General features: G+C 46.4%; 1 protein-coding gene across 8 annotated transcripts; it reads left to right on the top strand.

Annotated features, from left to right (window-relative positions):
• LOC147628975 (single-stranded DNA-binding protein WHY1, chloroplastic-like) lies at nt 1-27,912 on the top strand. 8 transcript variants are annotated; one of them, XM_086812165.1, is made up of 10 exons: nt 40-162; nt 250-353; nt 1,284-1,437; nt 1,549-1,791; nt 2,831-2,919; nt 3,039-3,131; nt 3,477-3,571; nt 26,639-26,712; nt 26,811-26,899; nt 27,018-27,912. In XM_086812165.1, exons 4-10 carry the CDS (start codon nt 1,686-1,688, stop codon nt 27,123-27,125), a joined length of 654 nt encoding a protein of 217 aa, XP_086668291.1. In that variant the 5' UTR covers nt 40-162; nt 250-353; nt 1,284-1,437; nt 1,549-1,685; the 3' UTR covers nt 27,126-27,912. The 8 variants fall into 8 exon arrangements, with proteins under 8 accessions (XP_086668288.1, XP_086668287.1, XP_086668286.1 ...); XM_086812166.1 differs by having other exon boundaries at nt 45-148; nt 1,188-1,791; XM_086812163.1 differs by having other exon boundaries at nt 99-148; nt 253-353; nt 1,284-1,791.
• Nucleotides 27,913-27,948: the final 36 nt, after the last annotated feature.

Raw genomic sequence — 27,948 nt, 5'->3', positions numbered from 1 at the left:
TGTGTTGTATATATGTATGTTTGTATACAATGTGTGTCTATGTTGTATATATGTGTGTTGTACGTGTGTGTAGTATATGAATAATAATGCAGCACTATTTATATTCCTTGTGCACACAGCAGTCACAAACATGTCGATGGCCTTAAAGGTTACCGTCTTGAGGTATGCAAGAAGGTTGTTTCTTAATTTGCAGAAAGAAATAAGCGCATGTGTGCAGTTCTGATATCCAAACATGTTCCTGCATTTCAGTAGATGGCTTGGTGGCTCGCTTCGTATACAGAACTTGTCTCCTGCGAGAAGTCTGAAGGTTCAGAGGTCCTTCTGCACAGTGAATGCCTCCAGCCAGATTAACGGTAAGCATACCCCCCAAAAAAAATAAAAATCTCTTTTTTTCATCGCTGTGCTTTCTGATGAGTTAAGAAACTCTTATGATGTTGATAGTTTTATTTTTTTGGGGTTCATTTTGTTGATGGCACATTGTGTTTTCTGCTGAGTTAAACGAGTGACGTTTCAGTAAATGTGTTTTCTGAACCTTGATGATGTTTAGAGGGTTTTCTCTTTCATTTTAAGCATGCGTTTTACCCATGCTGCATTCTTCTGTGTTTTGATTTGTGTTTTTTCTACTTAGTCAAAATAACCCTAATGGTGTTGATAGTTTTTTTTTTTTTTTGGCTCATTTTAGTGATGGTAAAACAGACACCCCGCCCTCCCACACACACACACACACACACACACACACACACACACACACACACAGACACACTGGATTCTTTAATGTTTTGACCACTGTTTTTCCTGTTTAGTTTAAAAAACCTAATAGCGTTGATAGAGTTTCTTTTTCATTCCTGTAATAAGCATGCCCTCTAGTATCTACACATGATGGATTCTTTAACTGGTTGACAACCTTAATTGCTTTGATGCCTCTGTATATACTGAGGTTTTCTGTCAGTGATGGTAAGCTGCACCCTACACACGATGGAGTCTTCTGTATCGTGAGCAGTATGTAAAAAAAAAAAACCTATTAGTGCTGATGCTATTACATGCACTGTGGAAGCTTGAATGGTAAGGCCTGCTGCAGAGTGTTACTTAATTTAGTTTGAAGAAGAGAGAGAGAGAGAGAGAGAGAGAGAGAGAGAGAGAGAGAGAGAGAGAGAGCGCACCGATAAAGTATTGGCCTCACCTTTCAGTGTATTTACTTTATTACTGAGGCGGAAACGAGTACAATGAATAGGACTAGACCGGTCCAAAATATATAGACTGCTCTTTTGTTGAATCGACTGCAGGCTGAATTCCTGGCTGGATTCTAGGCTGAACAAGAGGTGGGACTTGCACACTCGAGCAAGATCTGTGAATGAGTGGGCTGTCTTGTGAGTTGTGGAGATTCGTATCACTAAATGAGCCCTGAACAACAATGATCTGAGTAGGCTGGTTGCAAAGGCAGGCTCCTTGCTGTTGTTTTGGTTGATTTGCGTTGACAACTAGCTGCTCTTGCAACAAGTACTTGATGCCAGATGCTAGATGCCAGATGCTTGATTTGATTGATTGCAGATGATTCAAATGGGGAGAGGGAAAGCAATCTTATTCCTTGCTTGTGGTCAGCCTGCCGGCCTCAAGCTGTTGCCCAACCTGCTGCTGTTGTCATCCAATCTGTCTAGACCTACTCAAATCTATTCAAGCTGGACCAAATGTGTCCAATGATTACCGAGTTTGGTTGTAGCCTGCCACTCACTTGTTCGATGCCCAGCACTCGGCCTAATACTTCGTGGACAAATGTGCACACTTCAACATCAAGTGAGTTATAAAACGGTGCCAAACTTTGCATTGATTGATAGTGCAAGACTTCGCACGTTCTTGCTGATTGACCTATCCTAGCCTACCCTGATGGGAAATGTCCTTAGACAATGGGTCACAAAATTGATTGGTGCACATCTCTATTCCAAAGATTGTTACATGTTACAAATCATGTAACTTGACATTTACTATTTAGTATTAAAAAGGCATTATTTACAAGTAAAAGTTTGCTCTTGAGTACTTTAACGTGTTAACCATAAGTAATAAAGTAAACTATGATTAGGGGTTATCATTAGCTTTTAACTTACACATTAAGCTGGTGCCTTTAGTGGGACATTAATTAAACATTAAATTATATGATGCATGAAATGGCTATCAAATGTGTACTTGCAAGTCTGGTAGGACACAAGATCTAGGGATGCATCCAAGGATCATTAAGCTGGTGCCTTTAGTGGGACATTAATTAAACATTAAATTATATGATGCATGAAATGGCTATCAAATGTGTACTTGCAAGTCTGGTAGGACACAAGATCTAGGGATGCATCCAAGGATCATAAGTATCCAGAGGATATAAAAACATACAAGATGTGCACCTTAGTACACTCGCCAAATATTTGTTCACCCAAGATCATTTACAAGTCACATGAAAGCATCGCTCTCTTGCTCCAAGAACTTGTACTCAAGACTTCTCCAAGGAGTTTTATCTAATATAACTTGCGCACGTGCCGGAGGGGGGGGGGGGGGGTTCGGCCCAAGGCTATTTCGACCCCTAGTGTGGTGTCTTCTCTCTCTACTCTCTCTGTTTTGTTTCTCAAGGTTTTACACGTTTTCTTGAAGATAAGCTAAGTACACGTGCCACAGCCCTTATGAAGGCTTGTTTCATTTGGACCCTAAAATATGCTATATTCTTCTTTATATTATTATATATTGTGCCACACGCCTATTTTACTTTTTTGAATGTAAATGGATCCTTTGTTTGCACATGCTTGTCTCTCCTGTATTGTCTTTACTCCTCTGACTTGGGTTACTTGTATAGCCATGAAAATATTTGCGCAACATACTTTTTATAAAGGCAAGTCTGCACTGTCCCTTGTGCCTGGAAGGCCAGTTTTCAAGACCAATGAGGTAAATAGACTAAAAGCTTCACTACAGCCTTTGTATATCAATATTTTGTAAGCTGAAGATTTTTCCTTGACTGCTTTTATGGAGCTGAAGTCCATTCTATTTTTTTTGTCGTCTAACAGGCTGGTGCTATCATCTTAGAAAGAGAGGGTTCTGTGTTTATGGAGTTTTCGCCATCCACAGGCCCACGTCAGTATGATTGGAGTCGGAAACAGGTGTTATGTTAACAGCTGTTGCGGTTATGTATGCAGAGTTCGATACTAAGGTGGCATGTCTTCATACATAACCTGCCTCTACTAAGGTTGATCACTTTGCAACAACTGTTGAAGTCTGGCACACAGGCAGGACCAGCCTAAACATAATGGTCAGCTTAGCCATCCAGCAATGAGTTGACCAGCCATGTGGGACCTGCCCTACTTATAGTTGTCACAGATGATGCATGGGTGCCATGGTTGCTTTGGTTTTGTGCTTGAATAAATCATGGAGATTTTGGCGAGTTGAAAGTTCATGCTTGAAGTAAGCAATCAATTTTATCTTTTTTTTGGGGGGGTTTGTGGCAGATCTTTGCTCTCTCAGTTGTTGAGTTGGGAGGGCTACTGGGGCTTACAACCTCTGAAAGTTGTGAGTTTTTCCATGATCCACACATGGGCTCAAGGTGCGTGACATTTGCAAGTATCTTTTTGGTTGTAGCTCTGTGACGGATGGGCATCCTTTAGTGGAGTTCAGTCTAAGATAATGTCTTTGCTGCTTAGTATTCATATTACGTCTTTTAGAAAATTTACAGGTGTTTTGATGCTTTGCATGCCAGTCAAGTATGGACACTTTAAGATGCTTGGTTTGAATATGGTTGCTCGAGCATTGACTTACATTTCTTTTGAGAAACATGCCCACTGGTTTTTCTTACAGGGTTGCTATGTCTCCAGAGAAGACATAACTAAGTTGGCAATTAAGGGCGAGGTTAGACTAATCCCTCATTTAAGGACTTAACATATCTCAAGGGTTATTAATTAAGGAGTCAATGCAAGGTCAGCTAAAGTCTATCCGTCAGGCTGCGCTGCTGTACGGACCAGTACAGGGGCTGTACAACACTGTTGTAGGTATTGAAGGCTGATATGAGGCTGTGTGGAGGGCAGAGTTGAAGTGGGCTGGGGCTGTATACAGGACAGCACGTGTAGTGTCCTAGAGTGAGCATGTAGGAAGAGAGCTGAGGTGAGTTTTGGCTTCATTAACATCAAATGCAGTGTCATCAACACCTTGAAAACTTGACTTTTGTTTAAAATTTTAAGGACCTGAGTGATGAGTTTCACTAGGATTTTGTAAGTGTTGTAACAAGGGAACTGGCTACATTTGGTCCCTAGTGCAGAGTATTAGTGTTGTAAAAAGGAAACTGGCTACATTTGGTACCTAGTGCAGATTATTTACTGTGCACACTTATCCTCTGCATGCACTTTAATACAATTATGCACACATTCTCTGTGCATTAAATTATTAAGATTCAAGTGTAGTACCACTAGGGCTATGAATGTGCCCTTCCGCCTCTTACTTCCCTCCCCCGAAGCCCAGTGCCCCCCTCTCCATTTCCCCTTCGGCTTCGTCTCAGGCAGTTTCTCTTGTTCTTGGGTAATTTTCATTTGGCAAGCCTCGGCCTCTTGTAGTATTCACCCCTCAAGAGGACTCCATGGCAGCCGCTCCGTCATCCCCGACCGAGGCCGCCGTCCCTTGCCTATCCTTCTCAGAAGCAGACCTCCAGTTCCTTGCTACGACAGTTGCATCTCTAGAGGCCTCCACTCGAGTGTGCAAGATTGTTGGTAGCCATTTGGCATGCAGACAACTCGAGATCTTCTACAGGCTAGCCTCCTTGGAGTGACTGTCGAGATCACAGACATTCATCTTTTGGGGCTTGGCTACTAGCAGATTGAGTTTGACTCGCCAGCGGCGTCAGCTAGACTAAGTAGCTGTGCCCTGTCACATTGTGTACAGCCTAGGCATTCTTTGTGAGGTGGCAGCACGGCTTCGACCCTGCATCTGACCCACTGGCTGGCGTTTTAGGCTTTCTCGTGACAGTCTGTTTCCTAGGTCTCACCTTCCTCTTGTCCTGGTGATTGGTGAAGCCATTGGGAGAGTGATGGAACAACCCCCCCCCCCTCCCCCCCCGCACTACCGCTTTGTGCCTCGCACGGGCGGCAGGGATTCCATCCCTTCACATCTGTATTGCCTTGCTGGAGACAGTGCCTCACGTCATATCCCTTGCTTGTCTCCGAGGAGATCCCATCTTGTAGAGAGTGGAGTACTCGGGCCTCCCTGGCCAATGCTTCATTTGAAGGCAGATGGGACACCTCGCTAGAGCTTGCCCTGGACGCCAGTCTAGGAGACCTCCTCCGATGGTCCCCCTCCCCCCCCCCCCCCCCCCCCCCCGCGGCGGTCTCAGCTTAGATCATCATTAGGGGGTAGGGAGAGAGGAAGGCCCTTAGGCAGCAGAGCACTAGGACCTGACTGTGGACGACTCTGTTGCCAGAGCGTGGCGGACCGTTGGCTCGTGCCAAGGCCGCCAACTGACGTCCAGAGCTGAGCGGCACCGTCGTGCGCGCCAGGTTGGCAGAGTACAAGAGGATTTGGTTACGTCAGAGAACCGTTTCGAGCATTTATTGCAGCACCTACCCGTCGGCGATGCCCCCCCCCCGCCCCTTCGCGTCACTGCGAGGGTCCCCCCTCTGGCCTAGCGGCCATTACCACGTCGAGACGACTCCTTAGGTTCTCAGATTCCAGTGAGGCCAATTGGCCCCACTGAGCTCCCCGGTGAGCCCTTCCTTGCACCCTCCCTCTCCGGTGGATCACTTACAACCGCTTCCATCTTCCATCTTCCTCTTCCCCGCCTCCCTCCCCCCCCTCATCCTCCATCTTTGCCTCCAACTCTTCCTGTAGCAGTTCCCCTTGCCCTGTCCTCTTCTTCTGAGCCTGCACACACCCCCCCTCCCTTCGCCTCTCTTCAGCATTCTTGCTGCCCTCAGCCAGCGCTTGATCCAGAGTAGAGGCAGTTGGCGAGCTCCATCCGCCGTTTGATTTGTCGCTTCTTGGAGCCGGTAGAGATGACCATCGTTGCTTCCCTAGTGAGGGCTCTCCTGCCAGAGTCCCAAGGTGGCCCCCCCAAGATCCTAGGGCTACCAGTGGATTATAGTTTCTTCCGATGTCTTCCGGTGGAAGGAATCGATTATTTTGAGGAGACAGTGGCTCCCATTCGGATCTGTTTGGTGTTTTATCATTCTAGGCCGTCCATGCTAGAGAGCGGTGTGATGATCTTCTCCTATCCCTTGAGTGTAGCCCCAAGGACGGAGTGGGATTTGGAGTTGGTGGCCGTCGCCATCGAGGGGCGTGCATAGAGCGGAAGCAAATAAGCACGAGTGCTGAGTGGAGAGAGAGAGAGAGAGAGAGAGAGAGAGAGAGAGAGAGAGAGAGAGAGAGAGAGAGAGAGAGAGAGAGATGGAGCAACTATGCTGAATATACTGAAGTGATACAATCCCAAGCAAGAGACAAAAGTAGTCTCATAAGTGAGGGAGCAAAAGATAGACTAGGCAAGATACAAAAGTGAGAGGCCAGCCCACCTATTATAGGTGGGGAGAGCTGGCCGACTGGACATGCTAGAACTGGCTGACTGGGCATGATAAAGTTGGCCGATTGGGAAAATGCATCCGGGTTGGGAAAAATCCCAGAAAAATATGTAAATAAGGGGTGGCCAGCCCACAATCAGGGGCCTTGCAAAAGGGACCAAAAGGACACCAAACATGGGCAGAAACTGGGGATGAATGTGCTAACACCCCCTCTCAGCACCAGATGTTGAACATACTCCGAGAAGCCGAAGAAGTCGTCCTTTGTCAAAGACAAAAGAATGCAGCAACAACAGGTACCAGGAAAGCTTCACAAGAAATCTCCACAGCAACTCAGCTACAAAAGCAACAGAACAAGTTGCCAGGTACACTGCTCCTCTAGAAGAAAACAACCATGTAGGCTGCATCGTGCTGCTCCAAATATCGATGCTAAACCCAAATGTAAACACAGTGCCACAGAAATCCCTAGAAGCCTGTAGCTTAAAGAAGATAATACCCTCAAAAGAAATAGAGTCCATCTGGTCCAACTCTGTACCAAGAGTAGCCAAATGCTGTACAATAGCATCCTCCTCGAAGGTTGGCATTGCTAGATGTAAGAACTCAACTGTCCCCTCTGAAAACTGATGTCGGGACTCCACAAGCCCAACCAAATCCAAATCCCAATCCTTCAAGCCCCGGAAGTACCACTGGGTCCCAGGTACGGTCACGGACACACCTGACCACAATCCAGAATCCTCACACAGAGTAAGGAAAAGAGGAACATTCACAGTAGTGGTAACTGAAGTAGTAGTAGCCTCCTCAATAGCATCATACAACGTAGAAGCAGGCTCCTCCATAGAAGGCAAAGGGACCAACAACACATCCTGGTCACTGGTTGACGAAGAAAGAGTCAGAGGCGAAGCAATAGGAGACAAATCCCCCTCAGAAGCTGTGAGCAAAGATAGCCCACTGTCTTCCTCAAAAACATTACCAGAGATATCATCGTGGCAAGGAGACGTATGCACAGAAACTGAAGGCAAGGCAACAAGAGAAAAAGACTCCTCAGATGCAATGAGCAAAACTAGCCCACTATCCTTTGCTGCAGGAACATCTCCAAAAGAAGTATCCACAAGTTCATTGGCTGCATAGCACCCAGAAGTAGAAACCATCTGCCGATCACTTGCGTTACCATACAGGTCACAAAGCAACTGCCACACAAAGAAAGAAGAAGCATAATTAGGAGCATAGATGAAGTGTTGAAGAACTGAATCGTGACAATTCAGGAGGAGAAAGCCATAGATCTGTCCGTCAGTCTCCCTCCACCGACACACATCCTCCGTAGGAGGCAAGGTCCGGCAAGCACCGATTCTTGTACGAGAGAAACTCCATCAAACCAGAAGTAACCTGCAACTTCCATGACTGAAAGTTACCACCATCCAACCTGTCTGCCTCATCTAGGAAATAACAAGAAAGTGGTACGAGAGCCAAATCTGAAGCTGTCATCATTGATCCAACCAATAGGACCAAACCTCATAAAAAAAACTGTCCAAATTAGAAAACGCTGATGTAGGTCCCTTCCTCCCACCAAAACGCAGCCTAAGAGGTTGGATAGCACCCGAAAATCCTCGTGTAACAAAAAGCGCAGAAGCTTCTGTTGACTGTACCTCCAACCTTGAGGCCACCAGAAGAGGGAAGCAAAAAATGTAGATTTGATATAGAGAGAAAAGGCAGCCACACAGGGCTTGGGAATATGCTGTAAGAGGGTGCAAGAGAGAAAGGCATCAACTAGGACTGTATCTTGGGCTCTCCTCAAGAAAAAAACGCACAATCTCAGAAGAAGAAGTGTCCACCACCCACAGGTACCAAGGTTGCCACCAAAGCCCGAACCACCACAATACACCCTCTGCAAAAGGGAATGTCCACTGGAGAGGAAAACGCAGTCAAAGAGGGGCTGCTGTCCTGAAAAAACAGGCCGCCTAGATCCAAACTCCAAGTAGAAGAAAAACGCTGATGAGAAATTACCTTCTGGCTGTAAGCGATGAAACCAAACTGAAGGGAAAGCAATCAGCAGAAGCTGTCCAGAAAACGCAGCAACCAGAGGGCTGCAAATCTGAGAAAAGTGCAGAGGTAAAGGGCTGTAGATAGGGCTGAATCTGGGGCAGCAGAGGGAATCGCTAAACCGGGAGCGATGATACCATGAAAGAGTGCTCAGAGCGGAAGCAAATAAGCACTAGAGTGTGTTGAGTAGAGAGTGCAAGAGAGAGAGAGAGATATGGAGCAACTATGCTGAATATACTGAAGTGATACAGTCCCAAGTAAGAGACAGAAGTAGTCTCATAAGTGAGGGAGCAAAAGATAGACTAGGCAAGATACAAAAGTGAGAGGCCAGCCCACCTATTTATAGGTGGGGAGAGCTGGCCGACTGGACATGCTAGAACTGGCTGATTGGGCATGATAAAGTTGGCCGACTAGGAACATGCATCCGGGCTGGGAAAAATCCCAGAAAAATATGTAAACAAGGGGTGGCCAGCCCACAATCAAGGGCCATGCAAAAGGGACCAAAAGGACACCAAACATGGGCAGAAACTGTGGATGAATGTGCTAATAGGATGGAGCTGGGAGGCTTAGGCCATAGAGATCAGGATGGGGAGGTGGGAGGTGGTGTCCTACAGCTTGGAGGTGCTGCTCTTTGGTTTCCTTCATATCTCAGTTACAGTACCCCTTCCCCCCTCTTATAGATACCTTCATTGTGATCGATGGCGTTCAGAGTATGTCTACTCGCGCTCGGACAAAGTGGTGACACATGGAGGATAGGATCTACGCCCACCTAGCACGCGTTTGCCCCAGGACCGATTGTGATTACCCATGCCTAGGATCCGCGCCCACCTAGCACGCGTTTGCTCCATAACCGATTGTGATTACCCACGCCCAAGACTCTTCGAGAGTGAAGTGCAGTTTTGATAGTTCCGCCTCCCACAGAGATTGATATGTGGATAGCCTCATGGAACATTTAGGGTTTGGGGGGGCCTCTGTCAAATCCCCACCGGATCTCCTCGTGGAGCGCTCCTGATACATGACTCAAAACTTGCAACAAATAAACAAACAAGAAGGGGGTGTAGGCATGACTCACCTCCCAACCATGATAGCCGTGGGCAAGCCCACAAGACTTGGCTGTCCCCACCGAGCCACAAGCTGAGCTAACTAGATGGACGTACCGACCAATCCCTTCCTCGTGACGTCCCATACCGCCATGAAGCTACCCTTGCGGGCCTCGATATTGCTGCCGGCCTCGGTTGCATGAAGCAGGTGCACGTCTGCACTAGATCCAGGTTCCTGACCATAGAGCTCTCACAAATCACACGAGACTCTATATGACTAATGACTAACCTTGGCCACCTTTTATAGGCTCTTGGCCGGTCATCGGGCGTCCACACTTGGGCGCCCGCCCGTCCGTACTTGGGTGCCCGCCGGTTAGTCTATCCCTAACTCAGCTCGCCAATCAGCCTGCCTAGCTCCAAGCTTCCTCAAAACTCGAAACTAGTCTTGTTTGCGTATAGCACATAGTAGATACACACTGTGCACATGACATACTCCCCTTCCTCTAAGAGCTCACTCCTGAGTTCACTAAAAAGCCAGGGTAATCTCTCTGAAGAGAAGTCAATGTCTCCCATGTAGCGTCCTCCTCAACACGATCCTTCCACTTGATCTTGTATGCCGTGATAAGCGTATTTCGTAATCTTCTTTCACGAAATCCAAGAATCTTTTCAAGTTCGTGTGGAACAAATGTCATGTACTCGACATCTATGATTTCTTGAGGAGTAACTAACTGGTCTATTCCACCCAGTACTTCCTTAAGTCTACTGACATGAAATACAGGATGAACTTTCACATGAGAAGGCAAATCCAATTCATATTTAATTGAACCAATCCGTCGTGTAATACGAAATGGTCTACAGTATCTAGGGAATAATTTCGAAGATCGACCTGTCCGTAAAGTCTTGGAATCTTTTGGAACTCGCAAATACACCATCGTTCCTTCAGAGAACCCTTTGGGTGAACAATGTCTATTAGAATAAAATCTATCTCGGTCTTGAGCACTTCTAATAGATTCCTTCGCAACTTGTAACATTTCTTGCATAGCTTGCAAAAAATTACGTGTTGCATCATGCTGAAGTCCTGAGAATCCCACTGTAACAGGTGATCTAGGTTGAAACCTATACATAAGCACGAAAGGACTAAAACCTGTACTCGTATGCTTAGTACTATTATAAGCAAATTCTAACATAGGAAGATAATCCTCCCATGAACTCTGTCTTTTGGATACATATGCTCGAAGCATATCCTCCAAAATCTGATTCACTCTTTCAGTCTGGCCATCAGATTGAGGATGATCTGAGAAACTCAAATTCAAAGTTGTTTCCAACTTCTCAAAAACAAGTTTCCAAAAATCACTCGTAAACTTAGAGTCCCTATCACTGACTATGTCCTGTGGGCGGTAACCCGTGCAGCCTAAACAATTGCTCGATAAACTGCCGTGCTAATTGTGTAGTTGTAATGGTCTTCCGGGTCGGTAAAAATCTAGCCATTTTTGTCAAGCGATCTACCACAACCCAAATAGAATCGTGGCCTTAATGTGTTCTTGGCAATCCGGTAATAAAATCCATGGAAATACTTTCCCATTTATTACCTGGGATTTGCAAAGGATGCAACAACCTAGCCTGTCTAAAGCGTTCAGCTTTATTTGCTTGACAAACTTGACACTTGAGAACATAATCTTCTACATATCCTTTCATCTTTGGCCAATAAAAAGTGTGTTTCACTAACGATATTGTCATGTGTACCCCAGGGTGTCCAACAGAAGGGGCATCGTGACACTCCTTAAGAATCTTGGACCTGTCCGGGATCTGTGGTACACAAATTTTTTCATTACGGAATAGTAAACCATTCCGAATCATTCACTGGCCTCCTGAAGCCTGAATGGTAGGCTGCTCTGCCACCATCGAGTCTTGGTCAATCAATGAGCTTCCGTCCTGGATCTTCTGCCAAAATGGACCAAAATAACTATCAGTCCGGCAAAGCCCTCTTAATGACTGAAATAAGTTAGTAGAAATCTCGGTGAACGACAAAGTATTCACCTCTCTAATTCGACTAAGCGCATCTGCAACACTATTCATGGATCCTTTTCGATAACGAATCTCAAAATAAGTCAGTAGAAATCTCGGTGAACGACAAAGTATTCACCTCTCTAATTCGACTAAGCACATCTGCAACACTATTCATGGATCCTTTTCGATAATGAATCTCAAAATCAAAATCTTGCATTAACTCAGCCCAACGAGCTTTCCTTCCTCTCAAATCATCCGCATCACACACATACTTGATTGACTGATGATCAGTCATTACCACAAACTTGGAGCCATATAAATAATGTCTCTAAACCTTGAGAGCGTAAATCACAACATAAAGCTCCTTCTCAAGGGTTGGCCAACGAGATTGAGTGTCGTCTAGCTTTTTACTTTCAAAAGCATCAGGTCTACCATTTGAAATACAGTAGTCCTGATGGCATAGTCACTGGCATCAGTTTCAAGAACATAAGGCCGACTAGGATCGGGTAATGCTAAGATAGGTGCTTCCTTGACTTTATCTTTCAAAAGTCTGAAGGCTATATCCAGATCGTTATTCCAAGTGATAGCTGATTTGACTTACGTCCATGACCTTTCAACAAGTCGGTCATTGGTAGTGTGAGCTGAGAGTACTCCCGCACAGATTTCCGAAGAAAAACAACAAAACCGAGAAAAGAACGAAGTTGTTTCACTGTTCGTGGTATAGGCCAGTCCAGAACCTTTTGAACTCGGTCATAGTCAATGCTCAATCCATCTCTAGTGATCTTGTGTCCCAAGTAAATGATGTCTGTCATAAAAAACTCACATTTACTTAACTTAGCATATAGTCGATTCTATCTTAAAATAGATAAGACAATCGTGAGGTGTCTAACATGATCCTCAAGAGTACGATTATATATTAAAATATCATCCAGGAACACAACCACAAATTTTTCCAAATGTTCACGTCGAAAGGTAGTAGTTCGAAAGGTAGTTCTTTCGACATGCCTTTCATGAATACGTATGTAGTGATAGCCAGTACGTAAATCTATCTTCGTGAAATATTTCGCTCTTGCTAACCGGTCAATCAGGTCATCTGATCTAGGGAGAGGATAACGGTTCTTAATTGTCAACTTGTTCAATCTCTTGTAATCTATATACATTCTCTAGGTGTTGTCCTTCTTTCTCCTAAGCAACACAGGTGCATCCCAAGGTGATTTACCTGGACGGATCTGGTCCATCCTCAGATAATCTTCGAGTTGTTTAGCCAACTCATCTTTCTCAGCTTGGCTCATCCTGTAAGGTGGAATACTTACAGGATGAGCACCAGGGATCAGGTCAATACGATGATCTACTGCCCTTTCAGGTGGTAAGCTCGATGGCAGTTCCTTAGGAAATACATCTTGAAATGAATCAAGTATCTTCTGTAATTCTTTGCTTTCAAATACACTTAATTCATTGACATCCATAGAAGGTATGAGAAATGAAGAAAGTGGAATCAATACACAATGGAAAGCGATATACAAAGAAGAATCCATTATATTTCCAAAATCAACTGTATTTACAAGAGGTCCCTGAGAGGGATGTATACAATCACCTAAGATACTATACTGGGTGTTCCTATGTTGAAAAGAAAAAATATGACTAGACCAATCTATCTGGACTTGAAGAGTCTTAAACCACTCAATCTCTAATAACAAGTCTACATGTTCTAGGTGCATAATATAGCATTCCAGAGTATCTTTGTAGTTCTGAATCCGGATTGGTAGCATCTCCACCTTTTGATCCCATACTTGCCGACCCGCAGGTAGGCGTACATCATAGGTATGATTGCTGGGTGTCGTATCAAGACCCAATTTCTGCAGAAGTTTGTAGTTAACAAAGTTGTGTGAGCTGCCAGGGTCTAGAAGAATGTGGATTCTATGGCCATTCACTTCTCCATAAACTCAGAGAAGATCATGCAAGCCAAAAACTTTAGAGTTGAACCAACAATCAGAACATGTACTAGGGCGAGAAAGTACAGTAACTGATGTACCTGTTAAAAGACAACTGGTTAGCTGTCTTTGGCTTGGGTCTTGCGTTGGTCTTTGCACCCTTTTGCTTAGGGCACTCGTTACGTATGTGTCCTTTTTCTTCGCAGATGAAACAACTATCCTCCTTCTTGAGCTTCAAAGCTTTAAGGAGACATTTCTTCTTCGTTGGTGTCGAACTTGAATTCTTCAAAGGTTGGTCCGAAGACTTTCCTTCAGTCGAGTTAGCCATTGGTGCGGAGAACTTTCTTTTGTGCTTGTTCCCCTGCTTGGTAACAGGTTTAAACTTGGAAGAGACCATTGTATCATCATAGATATGAGCGGAATGAATGGCCTCGTCCAAAGTTTTGTATTTGTTATTTTTAACCTGTAAACGGTATGAGTCGGGTAAACCGGCTACGAAGAACCCCAAAAGAGTTGTGGGATCCATCTTCGTAGCTTTCATATGCAAGTCCCTAAATTTCTGGAGGTAGACCTCATAAGTGAGGTGGTGCAAGCCTGCAAGGTCATGGTCAAAGCTGTAAACCGGGCAACAACATCATAATCATCCTCTTTCTTGAGGAATTCTTTCTTGAAGACATCTTCGAATTGTGTCCAAGTCGTTGGCTTAGGGTTGAGTTCCTTCCACCAAAGCAAAGCTTTGCCTGAGAGGAAACATGCTTCTAGCTGGATCTTTTTCCCATCGTCATATGGATGGAACTGAAAATAGACTTGCCACTTATGTAGCCAAGTGTCCACTATCTCATTGGTACGTTGCTTTTGCTTGCCCCCGAACTGTTCCGGAGTAATGTTGGGGCCTAAAGCAAAGGCCAAGGTATCCATACCCGAAAGAGTAGATAGAGTAGTGGTCAAAAGAGAGATGGAGTTTTGCAAAGCCTGCATCTGCGCGGCGATTTGTGCTTGACGTTCCGAAGAAGAAGCTTCGAGAGCAACTTTAAACTCATGGAAATCTGATTTTGACACATAATCGTTGAAACGGTCGGCATTGGTATCTTCCGTAGCCGGTAGGCCTTCACGTTCGATAAGGAGCTCCAACTCGGATTCTTGGGTTGACATCTTGAAGAGGGCAAGGGGAGAGAAAATTCGATCTTGCACAAGAAAAGTGCTAGAGAACTTGAGAGCTTGAGAGCTTGAAAACTTGAGAGATGTGTGGCAAGAAGCCCGCTTAAGGGGAATATATAGGCTTCCCCAAAAGCAATCTTGAGCTTTTGCTTTTGTGTTATATACATACATACATGCATATACATACATACATACATGCATATACATACATACATACATACATTTTATATATATATATATATATATATATATATATTCTGTTTTCTAAAAAAACACCTTTAAGCATAAAGTATGTTTTTTAAACCTTTTACTAAGGTTTAGGAAAAAAACGAAAGCATGAGAAAAAAAAAAACTCCACGCTACGTTGCTTTTCACTAAATCCATCGCCTCCTTCCTGTCACCCGTCGGACTTGGAGTATACGCTTGTAATCTGCCGTCGCCTGCGCACGTGCTTGGTCGCTTGCACATAGGCTTGGCCGCCTGCATACGGCTGAACTGCCTGTCCAAGCTACCGACTGCACACCTGTGCGCCTGCGCCGCCTACGCATCTGGTGATGCCCGCCTATACAGATTGCGTCCACTGCCTATGTGCAAGACTCGGCGAGCGTCTGCAGATGAGCACCCGCCTTGCGCATACCAGCGTTGCACAACAACAGTCGGCGACCTTCTCTCTCTCTCTCTCTCTCTCTTTCTCTTACAAACAAAAGCCGACATGCTTTTTGTTCTCTCTCTCTCTCAACTGTTCATACGGCTGCTGCAAAAAGCGCATCTAGCCTTCTTCTTGCTAAACAAATCAACCCTACTAGACCACCATCTCCATCATCACGGGTTTCTTCGATGAAAAAGCAACATACTAGTCTGAAAAAACAGCAGTATGCATAGAAAAAACAGCAAGCTTGTTGAACTCATACCTTTTATTCGACCTCATCTTCTCTACCTACCGACTTGCTCGTTCACGAGGCATGCTCTGATACCACTGTCAAATCCCCACCGGATCTCCTCGTGGAACGCTCCTGATACATGACTCAAAACCTGCAACAAACAAACAAACAAGAAGGGGGTGCAGGCATGACTCACCTCCCAACCACGACAGCCGTGGGCAAGCCCACAAGACTTGGCTGTCCCCACCGAGCCACGAGCTAAGCTAACTAGATGGACATACCGACCAATCCCTTCCTCATGACGTCCCATACCGCCACGAAGCTACCCTCGCAGGCCTCGAGACTGCTGTCGGCCTCGACTGCACGTCTGTACTAGATCCAGGCTCCTGACCATAGAGCTCTCACAAATCACGCGAGACTCTTTATGACTAATGACTAACCTTGGTCACCCTTTTATAGGCTCTTGGCCGGTCATCGGGCGTCCACACTTGGGCGTCCGCCTGTCCATACTTGGGTGCCCGCCGGTTAGTCTATCCCTTACTCAGCTTGCCAATCAGCCTACCTAGCTCCAAGCTTCCCCAAACTTCGAAGCTAGTCTTGTGTGCGTATAGCACATGGTAGATACACACTGTGCACATGACAGCCTCAGTGATTTCAGAGGCGAGGCGTTCTTAGAGGAGAGCTTCATATGTCAGAATATGCAGCGGAAATGATAACCAAACTTGGGTAGACAGGAGCAAGTAGACTGCAGAAAATAAACAGCACAAGAAACACAGAGAGAGAGAGGTGTGTAAACTCTTCTCTATACACAAGATCTCGAGAAAACTGAATGAATGAGTGGTGGGGGCAAGGGGCCTATATATATGCCCCTGGGAGAGCAGTCGGCTAGCATAAAAAGTGCCCACGACTGCTGAAAAAGGTGCCCACGATTGCATAAATGCAGTCGGCCAGCAGAGAAGTGCCCACGACTGAGAAAATGCAGTCGGCCAACAGTCCAATAGCCCACGACTCATCTGTATGCAGTCGGCCAGCACTGGAGTGCTCCTGCCACTCTCTGGCAACCCTCCCCACCACTAGAAAAAATGGAAAAAAATAGGGAAAAATACGGGGAGTGTGGAAAAATGATAAAACACCTTACACAGGGCGGGCACACCCACAACAAAGGCCCTGGTGTATGAATATAGACAGGAGATGACTTCTAACACCCCCTCTCAGCTCCTGGCTGTGAAACCAACCCGAGGGAGCTGGAGTGCCGCCTGAGCGTAGCCTGAGGTAGAGACTTTGTGAAGAGGTCCGGCGCATTGTCCTCCGTCGAACAATAAAGTAGCAAGATGTCACCAGCCAAGATCTTCTCACGTACAAAGTGATACTGTATCTCTATATGCTTGGTCCGAGCATGGAAAACCGGGTTCCGAGCAATAGCTATACAACTCTGGTTATCGCACTGGATGACTGTGGGCTCCCTCTGTGGAAACCCAATCTCGCCTAGCAGCCTCCGTAGCCATACAACCTCACAAGCAGCACCACAAGCAGCCCGATACTCTGCCTCTGTCGAAGAAAGGGCAATAGTTGGCTGCCTCTTGCTGCTCCAAGAAACTGCTCCTGAGCCGAGGGTAAAACTGTATCCTGAAGTAGATCTCCTCGTGTTTGGATCTCCTCCCCAATCTGAGTCACTCCAACCTTGGAGCTTGACTCCATTCCCTCCTGTGTAAAAGAGTCCCAGATCCTTCGTACTCTGCAGATACCGCAAGATCCACAATCCTGCATCCCAATGAGACTTCAGTGGCGTCTGCATAAAAGAGCTCAACAGCCCCACGGAGAAGCTCAAGTCCAATCTGGTGTTCAGCAACCAGATCAATGAACCAACCAACTTCCGGTACTGCGAGGTATCAACTAACTCACAAGGATCTGTAACGGGCGGTTAACTTTGTGTTCGGGTCCATCGGTGAAGTAATAGGCTTGCAGTTCTCCATCCCAAAGGCCTCAAGCAACTCATGAACATACCGCTGCTGAGAGACGAAAAACCCCCTCTGGGTCTGCCAGATCTCCAATCCCAAAAAGAAGTGGAGTAAGAATAAGTCGGTCATCTCAAACTCCTTTGAAAAGTCAGCCTTCGTCACTCCAATGTGCTCCACATGACCGCCGGTGAGAATGAGATCATCCACATAAAGGATGATAAGTGTGACCATGCCGCGTTCTCGAAAGAGATACAGGTTCGGATCTGCAACCGATCTTTGAAATCCAGTCCGAATAAAGAAGGAATCAATCTTCTGATTCCAAGCCGTGGGAGCCTGCTTAAGACCATACAAGGCCTTACGTAACCTTTAAACCATCCCTTCCGATCCTGGAACAATAAAGCCTGGAGGCTGCTCAACGTACACCTCCTCCTGCAGGTCACCATTAAGGAACATAGATTTTACATCCATTTGATACACGGGCCACCTCTGAGAAGAAGCAAGGGCAAGAACGGTCCGAATCGTGGACATCCGCGCTGTCGGTGCAAAGGTATCCTCGTAGTCGATGCCTGGCCGCGCTGAGCATAACCTTTAGCCACAAGCCTGGCTTTGTGTTTGTCCACTGACCCATCAGACGCGTATTTGGTCTTAAAGACCCATTTGACACCAATGATTGACCGCTTCGACGGCCTCGGCACCAACTCCCAAGTGTTGTTCTTCTCGATGGCATCGAGTTCCACCTGCATGGCTTTCCTCCAAGTATCCTGTGAAAGGGCTTCCTTTACGGAAGTGAGCTCTTTATCCCGCATGATACGAGACATCAAAGCATAGTTCACCTGAAGAAGCTCCGCCGTGTTGCTTTTATCTCGGACTCGATGTGATCTTCGAGGGCCGTCCTCTGTGGTCCACTCGGAGGGTAGCTCCATGACACCTGACTCCTGAAGGGTGTCTAACAACCACCTAGGTACTCGAACAGATCGTGGAGCCTCCTGTGGGGTCGCGGGGGCTCTACTCCAGCTGCGGGCTCAACCTCCTGTGATGACTGAGGTGGATCAACTGGAATGATAGACTGGGAATCATCATCAGACTCCTCTGGATCTCCAAGAAGTGGCGACTCCTCGACAGTGGATGCTGGAACATACTCGTCAAAGACCACATCCCGGCTGACAACAATCTCGTTCCTATTTGGATCATACAACCTGTATCCCTTGGAAAGAGAGTTATACCCCACAAATACCAGCTTGCGGGACTTGGAGTCAAGCTTCCCCCTTTGCTTCTTCGGAATATGTACATACGCATCACTTCCAAAGACACGGAAGTGCGAGACATCGGGTTTCCTGCCAAAGTATGCCTCAAATGGAGTCATATGGGGTACAAAAGTCGTCGGAGAGCGGTTAATGGTATGGACAGCCGTTGCCACAGCCTCACCCCAAACTAGACGAGGAAGATCACGATGCTCTAGCATGGTCCTCGCCATCTCCACCATAGTCCTGTTCTTGTGTTCAACAACTCCATTCTCCGAAGGCGATCCAGTATTGGCCAGTTCCCTTTTGATGCCATGATCTGCACAAAATCTGAAAAATACAGTCGAGGAGAATTCACCTCCTTTGTCAGCCCTGAGAGTCTTGACCTGAAATCCAGACTCTTTCTCCACCATCACGTGCCAATCCTTGAACCGAGCAAAAGCCTGGTCCTTCTGGGAAAGAAAGTAGACCCACGTGAATCTGGTACAATCATCAAGAAGCAGCATAAAGTAGAGAGATCCTCCCAAAGATGGTATCTGCTGAGGTCCACACAAGTTAGTGTGAATCAACTCCAATGGTTTCGAAGCCCACCTGGAAGCCTGCTTCGGAAAGGATTCCCTGTGCTGCTTACCACGTATGCAAGAACTGCAACGTCCTTGCCTACTATCAACATCTGGCAAGCCAACCACCATCTGGTCCCGGAAGGCGCGCCTCAAAGCATCCACATTTAAGTGGCCAAAACGAAAGTGCCACAAATCTCCGATCTGAGAACCAGTCAATGTGGAGAGTGCAGAGAGCTTGTAGATACCATTCTCCACACCGCCTTCCCAAACAACTTGGCCAGTCTCACGGTCCCTTAGAGCAACTGAATGCTCCTCAAATTCCACCCGAAAGCCAGTCTTGCATACCTCATGCACTGACAGAAGATGAAAACCGAGAGCAGGGACATAAAGAACACGGGAAGCATGCTTGCTCCCCTTGCCGTAGGGAATAATCTCCATCCGGCCCTCACTATGTATCGGAATAGTGGAGTTATCGCCAATAAAGATACGACCTGACTGCCATTTCAGATCTAGAAAGAAGTCACGGGATGGAGTCATGTGCCTGGAAGCACCACTGTCGAGAATCCATTCCCGGGTATCCTTCGCGGTGAAGCCAACTGCCTCCTCGCTCGAAGATGATGAAGCATCGGAGTCCACCGTCTCTAAGTGCACAAATGCCGGAGTCTTTGCAGCTGAGGTTGAGGAATCAGCACTCTTCCCTGTCCGCTTAGGGCACTTCCTCCAGTAGTGGCCTTTCTCGCCACAATCATTACAAGATCTTTCGGCCTTCAGCTTCTCCAGTTCTGGATCAGGCTTCTTCTCAGAAGACTTCTCCGGTGAAGCCTTCCCTTTGCCCTTGTTATTCCGGCCTTTCGACCGTTGGCCAGTTAAGGCCTCCGAACCTCCGTCGTGAGGAGGGTTCGTGAAACGTTTCTCCTAGCCCAAGACCATTGGCACAAGCTCCTCCCAAGTAATGGTGCTGAGCATGCCACTCGTGATCAACTAGGAATAGAAAGCAGAATATTGACCAGGCAAGTGGGAAAGCAAAGTAATGGCCATATCTTCAGATGATATCTCTTTCCCAGCTTGTAGGACTTCCTGCTGAAGGGCCTGCAGCTTGTTGATGTGTTCCCGCATCGTCGAGGACTTTGCAGGGTTCATAACCCGCATTTGCACTTCCAAGGAGATCCGTTTCATGGGTGATACCCTGTTATACAAAGAAGCCAAATGCTCCCAGATGCCTCTCACCAGCGTCATGTGCTTCACATGATTGATCACTTGTGGTGTGCAATTGAGGAAAATAAACGACCGGACCCTGGCGTTGACATGATCCCACATGTGTGCCTGTGCCTCATGGTCCTTCCTCGTCGACAGTAACTCCCCTTCCTCAGCTTCCAGCCGTGGAACCCCGATGGTGATAAAATCAGCAAGGCCATATGACTCCAGCACCGACTCCATCATGACCTTCCAGATGCCGTAATTGGACCCGTCTAACTGACGATCCACTGGGAACGTGGGGAGAGTCGGAATCTTCACGTGCTTCTCAGCCATCTCTAGTAAATCTGCCATCGCGGAGAGTAACCTGAAAGGGTGGGTGGGTGGGAAAAAAAAATCTGAAAACCTGCAAGTGGCTGTCCAGCACCTTAGCCCGCCTTCCTCTTGCACCTTCTCTTCCCGTTCAGCCCAAAACAGTCCACCAATCAGCAGCCTAACGCTCCCCCTCTTGCTCAGAAAAACTCCCAAGATCTATCTCGAGCCTAGGGCTCTGATACCATGTCAGAATATGCAGCGAAAATGATAACCAAACTTGGGTAGACAAGAGCAAGTAGACTGCAGAAAATAAACAGCACAAGAAACACAGAGAGATAGGTGTGTAAACTCTTCTCTATACACAAGATCCCGAGAAAACTGAATGAATGAGTGGTGGGGGCAAGGGGCCTATATATATGCCCTTGGGAGAGCAGTCGGCCAGCATAAAAAGTGCCCACGACTGCTGGAAAAGGTGCCCACGATTGCATAAATGCAGTCGGCCAGCAGAGAAGTGCCCACGAAGACTGAGAAAATTCAGTTGGCCGGCAGTCCAGTAGCCCACGACTCATCTGTATGCAGTCGGCCAGCACTGGAGTGCTCCTGCCACTCTCTGGCAACCCTCCCCACCACTAGAAAAAATGGGAAAAAATAGGGAAAAATACGGGGAGTGTGGAAAAATGATAAAACACCTTATACAGGGCGGGCACACCCATAACAGAGGCCCTGGTGTATGAATATAGACAGGAGATGACTTCTAACATCATAGAGCTACAGTTGGGGGACCCATCAACATTCTCTTTCTCTAGGTGCACCATTTTTCCGAGGGGTGTACCCGTCGTGGGAAGATTTTACCAGGCAAGAGCCACACTTTTTGGTCTACCTCTATCGGTCCCTTATGGATGCAAGGAGGAGTTTGTGTTTCTATCAGTGAGGAGCTCTCGCCGGTAGTGGCTGGCTCAGGTGTCATAGTCATTGGGCGAGCGCAGTGGGTTACCGTTAGGATTGGAGAGCATTGTTTGGGCTTTCTCAATGTTTATGCCTCGAACGTCGCAGTAGATAGAGCCACCTTCTGGGGTACAGTCAGTCTATCAAGCCCTTCCTCAGGCTGACTTTTGGTGCATTGTGTCACCATTTGGTACCTTCACCAGTCTTGAGCAGTGTTTCACACACTGTCTGAAACCAAAGTGTGAACGGGGATTTTCCACAGAAGAAAGCTGAAGCATTCACTGGCAAAGTTTGGCTTGAAAGATGGCTATAGAACATGAGCAATATGGGATTTTTATCAATAAAGTGACTTATAACGTTTACAAGTTGGTGTGTCTGGGGCAGTTTTGAGAGCTCTTTTGGGACTGATTTGAGGCTCCGTTTTGGGGGCTGTTTTGGCACGGAGATCGGGGTTGTATTTGGCACCATACCGGTCTGTTGTTTTTGAGGCTGATTTGTACTGGTTTATGGTCTGATTGGTACTCAGATCTTTGAGCAAGTGTTTGCTGAGCTTTGTGGAAAATCCGGTGCTGGATTGCACCCGCACCTTGGTCTGTTTGTAACAGTTTATTCATTGGAATAAAGAAGTTTCTACAGGGGCCGGCCATTCCGGCTCAACGCGGTGTTATTATATTGTTTATGGTAATTTTGTTGTGTTTTCATGCTTTGTTTGGTATTTGAAGTGTTGGTCTTTTGCTCCGGGTTCCCCTTCTAGTTACACATGGGTGGAGACTTTAACATGATCGAGTCAACAGAGGACAGACTCGGAGGAGACACGGCTACAGTCGTAGGCGCATAGTACTCTGCTTGAGAGGAGTTGATCTTGGAATGCAAGGGACAGGACCCTTGGCATTTGCCAGAGTTTGGGTGTAGCCCCTGGAGCCTGCGCTTCTCGCTGTCTAACCTCCCTCAAGTTGATAGATTCTATGTGGATGAGTGGGATTGTGGTTGCGGGGGCATGATTGGCATCTTGGCGGGCACCACTTTCTCTGATCATGCTCTGGTTATTCAATCCTTGGAGGACCCGTGGAGGGAGGACAAGCATGTGAGCACTAGGATTCTGGACAGCCTTATACAGGACCCTAAGATCTATAGCAAGATAGAGCAGATATGGGTGGGACTAGATTTTATCTCAGGTTCTGCCGCCTGCACCTTGGATGTGGGTCTTGGCGAGATCAACAGTTTTTTGTAGGAGGCAGCACAAAGCATATTGGAGGGGTTCGTGAGAAGAGGAGGAGCATTTGGAGGGGTCTTACTTCTCTCCAGCGTCTTCAGGAGAGTTTCCCCGATAGCCCGTGGATTGAGAGTCAGCTTACTGCGGCCAGTACAGAGATTAGATTCATGGAGGAGAGGAGGGTGGAGTACAGATAGCATGTCAGAGCCTCCTTCTCGACCCAGGCTGGAGATAGAGTCATGGGGGACTTCTTTGAGATTGTAGGCCCTCATAGGTGGAGAGATGGTTGTCACATGCAGAAGCTTTGGGAGTCTTCTTTCAGCCCTAAACACCATCTTTGAACATGCTTGATGCAAAACGCATACAGAAGATAGAGAAGAGAGAGAGAGATAGCTGAGTATTCAGTATATTTTATAGTACAAAAAGGTACATCTTGGCTAGCCGCCCCATCAAAATGTGGTGAAACACCTAATCTAATCCTAAGTCTATGACCCAGTCCAAGGAAGGACTGAATGAATCACAAGTGCTCAGCCAAATGCTATTTATAAGCCTTTGAAGACCACTTGGATTGGCCGACTATCTGTTTGCCTTGCTTTTGGGAAAGAGTCTCTGATTGTTTCGTTAATCCATGGGAGTAAATTCCTCCAGAATTGTGTGATGGCAATCATGCCGGTTCTCCACTGCATAGTGTTCTAGGTAGTCTTCCCACCAAAGTAGCACAGTTCCAGTCAACACTGTCTGCACAAGATACTGCAGAAAAGCATTCAGGCGCGAGAGTAGCGGACATTTCTTTGGTCCATTTTGTGACCACTTTGCCATCCACCTTCCCAGTGGTGAACTTTTATGGTTTAACCAGCTTCAATAATTGCTTTGGCTCCTTTCATGGCATGTGAGTTGGGACGGAATTCCTATAATGTGGCCGCGATGAATTGGGGATGGAGAACAGGCACATTGTTTTATGGCGGGGCTGGGGGTTGTGAAGGGGATCCTCAGTGATGCTCCATCAAATGGCAGCTCCCTTGTTGGCTCTCTTGAATCTTAGAATGCTCTCGGGACTGGGAGTGGCGCTCTAGCTGCAATCTGGAGGGAACTGGCTTGCTGCCCTGGGCCATCATCCTCTTGCTGCGGGTGATGGGTAGCAATGGATGACAATTTGGGAGCGTCCAAAGGTAGTTGTTCTTTTTGACCCATAGCAATCTCCTGCTTGTAGGCTGGCCATGGCTTTGCATGGGAGCGGGCCATAGATGCGATCTTCGCTGCCAGCATATAGATGGAAGCCGCCATCCGTTTTTTGGAAGACATGACGAAGAACTTGAAAACTGTGGATGAGCAAGATATTCAAAACCGACTCTTCCCAAATCCTAATGTTCCCGTGATTCTTCGCTAGTCAGACACGCAGCACCCATGGGATTTTTTTTTTGCCATTACCTTAGGCTCTTTTACCAAATGTAAAGGCTACCAGTGCCTTCAGAGTGCTAAGAGAGAGAGAGAAAGAAAGAAAGATATATTAACATCTCCTAAAGGCCGAAATGGCCCATGAGACCAAAACAAGGTACAGCTGATGATGATGATGTCTCATCATAACAAATCTGAAAGAAAGAATGAAAATAGTAACATCCTAAGAGAGCTAAGAGCTGAAAGCTGAACCGCTGAATCGTCGTGGTAAACTCCTCCAGTGGTGGGCAATGATGGCTCGAATGTGCCGATGGTGAGGGAGTCGTGGATGCAATCCTCGTGGTCGTGGGTGTCTCCTCTACAAATGGCAATGGCTATGTCTAGGGTGACTCCTCTTGAGGGTGGTCTGCCAGGTAGGCCTGTAGATGGGGGAGTAGAGGCTGGTGGGGTTTCAGTGCTGGCTCTGAAAAAATCTGTGAGGGCTCTTTGTCTAGGCGGCTCTGGTCCCACTGCCCTCCTGTCCCTCAATAGGCTCTCTCTGTGGCGTCTAAGCTCAAGTATCAAGAGCCCTAAGCACCTTTGGTCCTCAAAGTCCATGATCCGACGCAAAGGTCCAAAGCCTTTTCACGGAACAGGTAGTGGTACCTCCCTCGGATCTCATAGTAGACAGTACAATGACGTATATAGTGTTCCTCCGACTTCACCTCCTGGTGGCAAAGCTGGCATATGCGGTCCTCTAGTGATATATCGTGTCTCCCTCATCTGCAAGCTGTTTGGAGGAAGCGACTGCTAGGCGAGGGTATTTCTGCTGAGGGAGCTCCCATATTCTATGGATAAAAGTAACTGCACGGAACAAAGCCTCAGTAACCACTGGGGCAGCCCCCATCCCCCATCTCTGCCCTGACGATCTCATGTGGTATAGATGACTTGCTCCGAATGATGCGTGCAATCATCATCACTAATGGCCTCTCCATATGCTGCCATCCATCGTAACAGTCTCTCTCTGGTCCGTCCTGTCCTGCCAATGGCTCCCTCCTCTTATGGAGAAGACTAGGCCCCCGTATCTCCGCTCCGTAAAGAAGTGTCGATGTAACCAGAGTGTCAAAAAGCCGTAGTTTCGTGCGTGGCTCCTGAAACTGTATGTCTGCGCACTCTCTCAAGTGACCCCAAAGCTGCAAACCCTCGTGCTAGTCTAGCCTCTGCTGCCTCCCTCATAGAAAACCGCGGCCCTCTGAAGGTCACCCCCAGGTACACAGGATCTGACATACTCAACTGGCTCTCCTCTAAACGTAAACTGCGTCTGTGTTCTAGTCACCCATGCTTGTGTGGTATTAAATGTCATAACCTTTGTTTTACATGTGCAATGGAAAAGACTTGCAAGCACAATCATACACAATAATCTCAACCTAATCCTTGTATCATATACAATGAAAGAATGTGGGGTTTCCCAGTCACAATTCACCTGAAAATGGATTTTCAAGATAACCCAATAAACAATTCCAAACAGAATACTATTCTCAAACAGCTGGATGGAGATTATCTTTTAAGATTTGAGAACCGGCCATACAGTGATTAGGGCTTCGGTAGAGAGGCTGGCCAAGTTGTGGGCTATCTTGTTCTCCTACAAGTTGGCACCTTTTCTTCTCCCAAGCTAGTCGAACTTCTCTAAGGATTGTGCCTGAACACTTGTTCCCAACTTTTAGTCATGGCCACTTTGGTGTCTACACCTGAGAACACAGAATAATAAAAAATAATAAAGTAAGAGCTCAATTTCATACTCACCACTTGTGAAACCCATAAAACACATACGAGTGCATAGATTGAACCATAATGCTAGATTCACTCCATCCTTGAGATTTTCAGGCGTCCTCAAAACTTGTGGACATTTCACATGCATTAAATCTTGTTCCGGGATGGTGGAGGCCACAGAAGTGCTGTCCCACTTCCTGTCTGGGATTATGGGAAGAACTGCTGTGCCAACATCGCAGGAGGTGGGCTGGCCTGTAGTCCAGCTCCTATATGCCCACAGTTTCTTTAATAACTTTCATTTTGTTTTTCTAATGAAGATGTCTCTTTCTGGTATTTATTTTAGAGGAACCTAAGGTTTAGTGCCTTGTCTGCCTGCATCTCTCATCCAAGGTGCCTTGCATCACCTTATGTGTGATGAGAGAGAGAGAGAGGGGGAGAGAGAGGGAGGAAGAGGGGTCAAAAACTAACTGCCATGATGCCATGTCTCTTGCAGTAATGCTGGGATGGTGAGGAAAACTTTGAAAGTGGAAGGCATGCCTGATAGAGCAGGCTTCTTCTTCAACATGAGTAAGATGGACTACAATGCCTGTTTCATGTTTTGTTAGTGTCACTGGATTCTCCATGATTGATTTTAATCAATGACATGTGATTTGTGTACTTTTTAGTGGTTGTGAACAAGCTTGAGAACGTGGAGGAGCACTTCACGGTGCCTGTGACAAAGGCAGAATTTGCTGTAATGAGATCATCTTTCAATGTGGGTCTACTTAAGTGTGTTCTACTTGAGTGTTTCTTTAATTTGATTGCTTGGCTGATCATTTACTATGATTAATTGTCACCTTACAACAAACTAAGGTGCTTCTCGTCCTTGACAGTTCATCATACCATACTTAATGGGTTGGCATGCATATGCCAATCCCTCTCTAATCCAACTTGGTACTTCCGATGGTAAAGTCAGTCCGGAGCTAGAGCGGGAAAAGTAGCTCACTGTGGAGATCTAGCAGTGTTACAAGTCAATCCAGAGCAGGAGTCGTCAAAGTAGTGTATTGTGGAGATCTAGCAATATTGTCCAGGTCAATCCAGAGCAGAGTGGTCAAAGCAGCTTACTGTGGAGATCTAGCGGTGTTCCGTCTGTAAATACAAGAGCTTAATTTGATCATATTGATAGTTCCGTGTGCACGTAAATATCACTACGGTGTGTCACAACCAGATGGTGTACACATCAAATTTTTGTTTGGGTACACAAGAAGTCCCACCTACTGTGGGTTTTCTTCTATTATTGAGGTTGCCATTTAATATCCAGACAGCTATGATTTTGATGTTTACAAAAGTGAATTTGTACAGATAAGTTTGTTCCTAGAAATGAAGGCTTAACTTGCTTATATTAACAGGCCTTAATTATCAGCAAGGCCATGCCTTTGCTGCTTGAGCTAGTTTTCTCTCTACATTGTCTAACATTGTTAATTAAGTCTGCCCCTAGGTGGATATAGTCATAGGGAAAAACCTATATGAAAGTTTAGGATGAGCTCTGAGATCGATTGGCTATGTGATTTATGTGATGCTGAGACAACCCCCTACTCTCTCCTTTGGAAACTACCCTCATACAAGAAAGGGAGGGGGGAACAAACCTCTGCTTTCTTCAATGAGAAGGTACCATTTTTGAAGATAAAAATGTCCTTAAATGGAACTCGGACTTGGTGTATAGCTAGTGTGACTGGTTGCTTCGTGATGGTAATTGTGCAAAATATCAAATGACCATTTACTTTGAGACTCAAGTCGCTCGATAATGGCAATTTTGTGCCTCCT

Source organism: Cibotium barometz, chromosome 18 (assembly GCF_041138505.1).
Source record: "Cibotium barometz isolate CiBa-2024 chromosome 18, ASM4113850v1, whole genome shotgun sequence".
Taxonomy (NCBI): Eukaryota; Viridiplantae; Streptophyta; class Polypodiopsida; order Cyatheales; family Cibotiaceae; genus Cibotium; species Cibotium barometz.
Note: the sequence above shows the minus strand (reverse complement) of the source record. Positions and strands in the feature narration are given on the sequence as shown.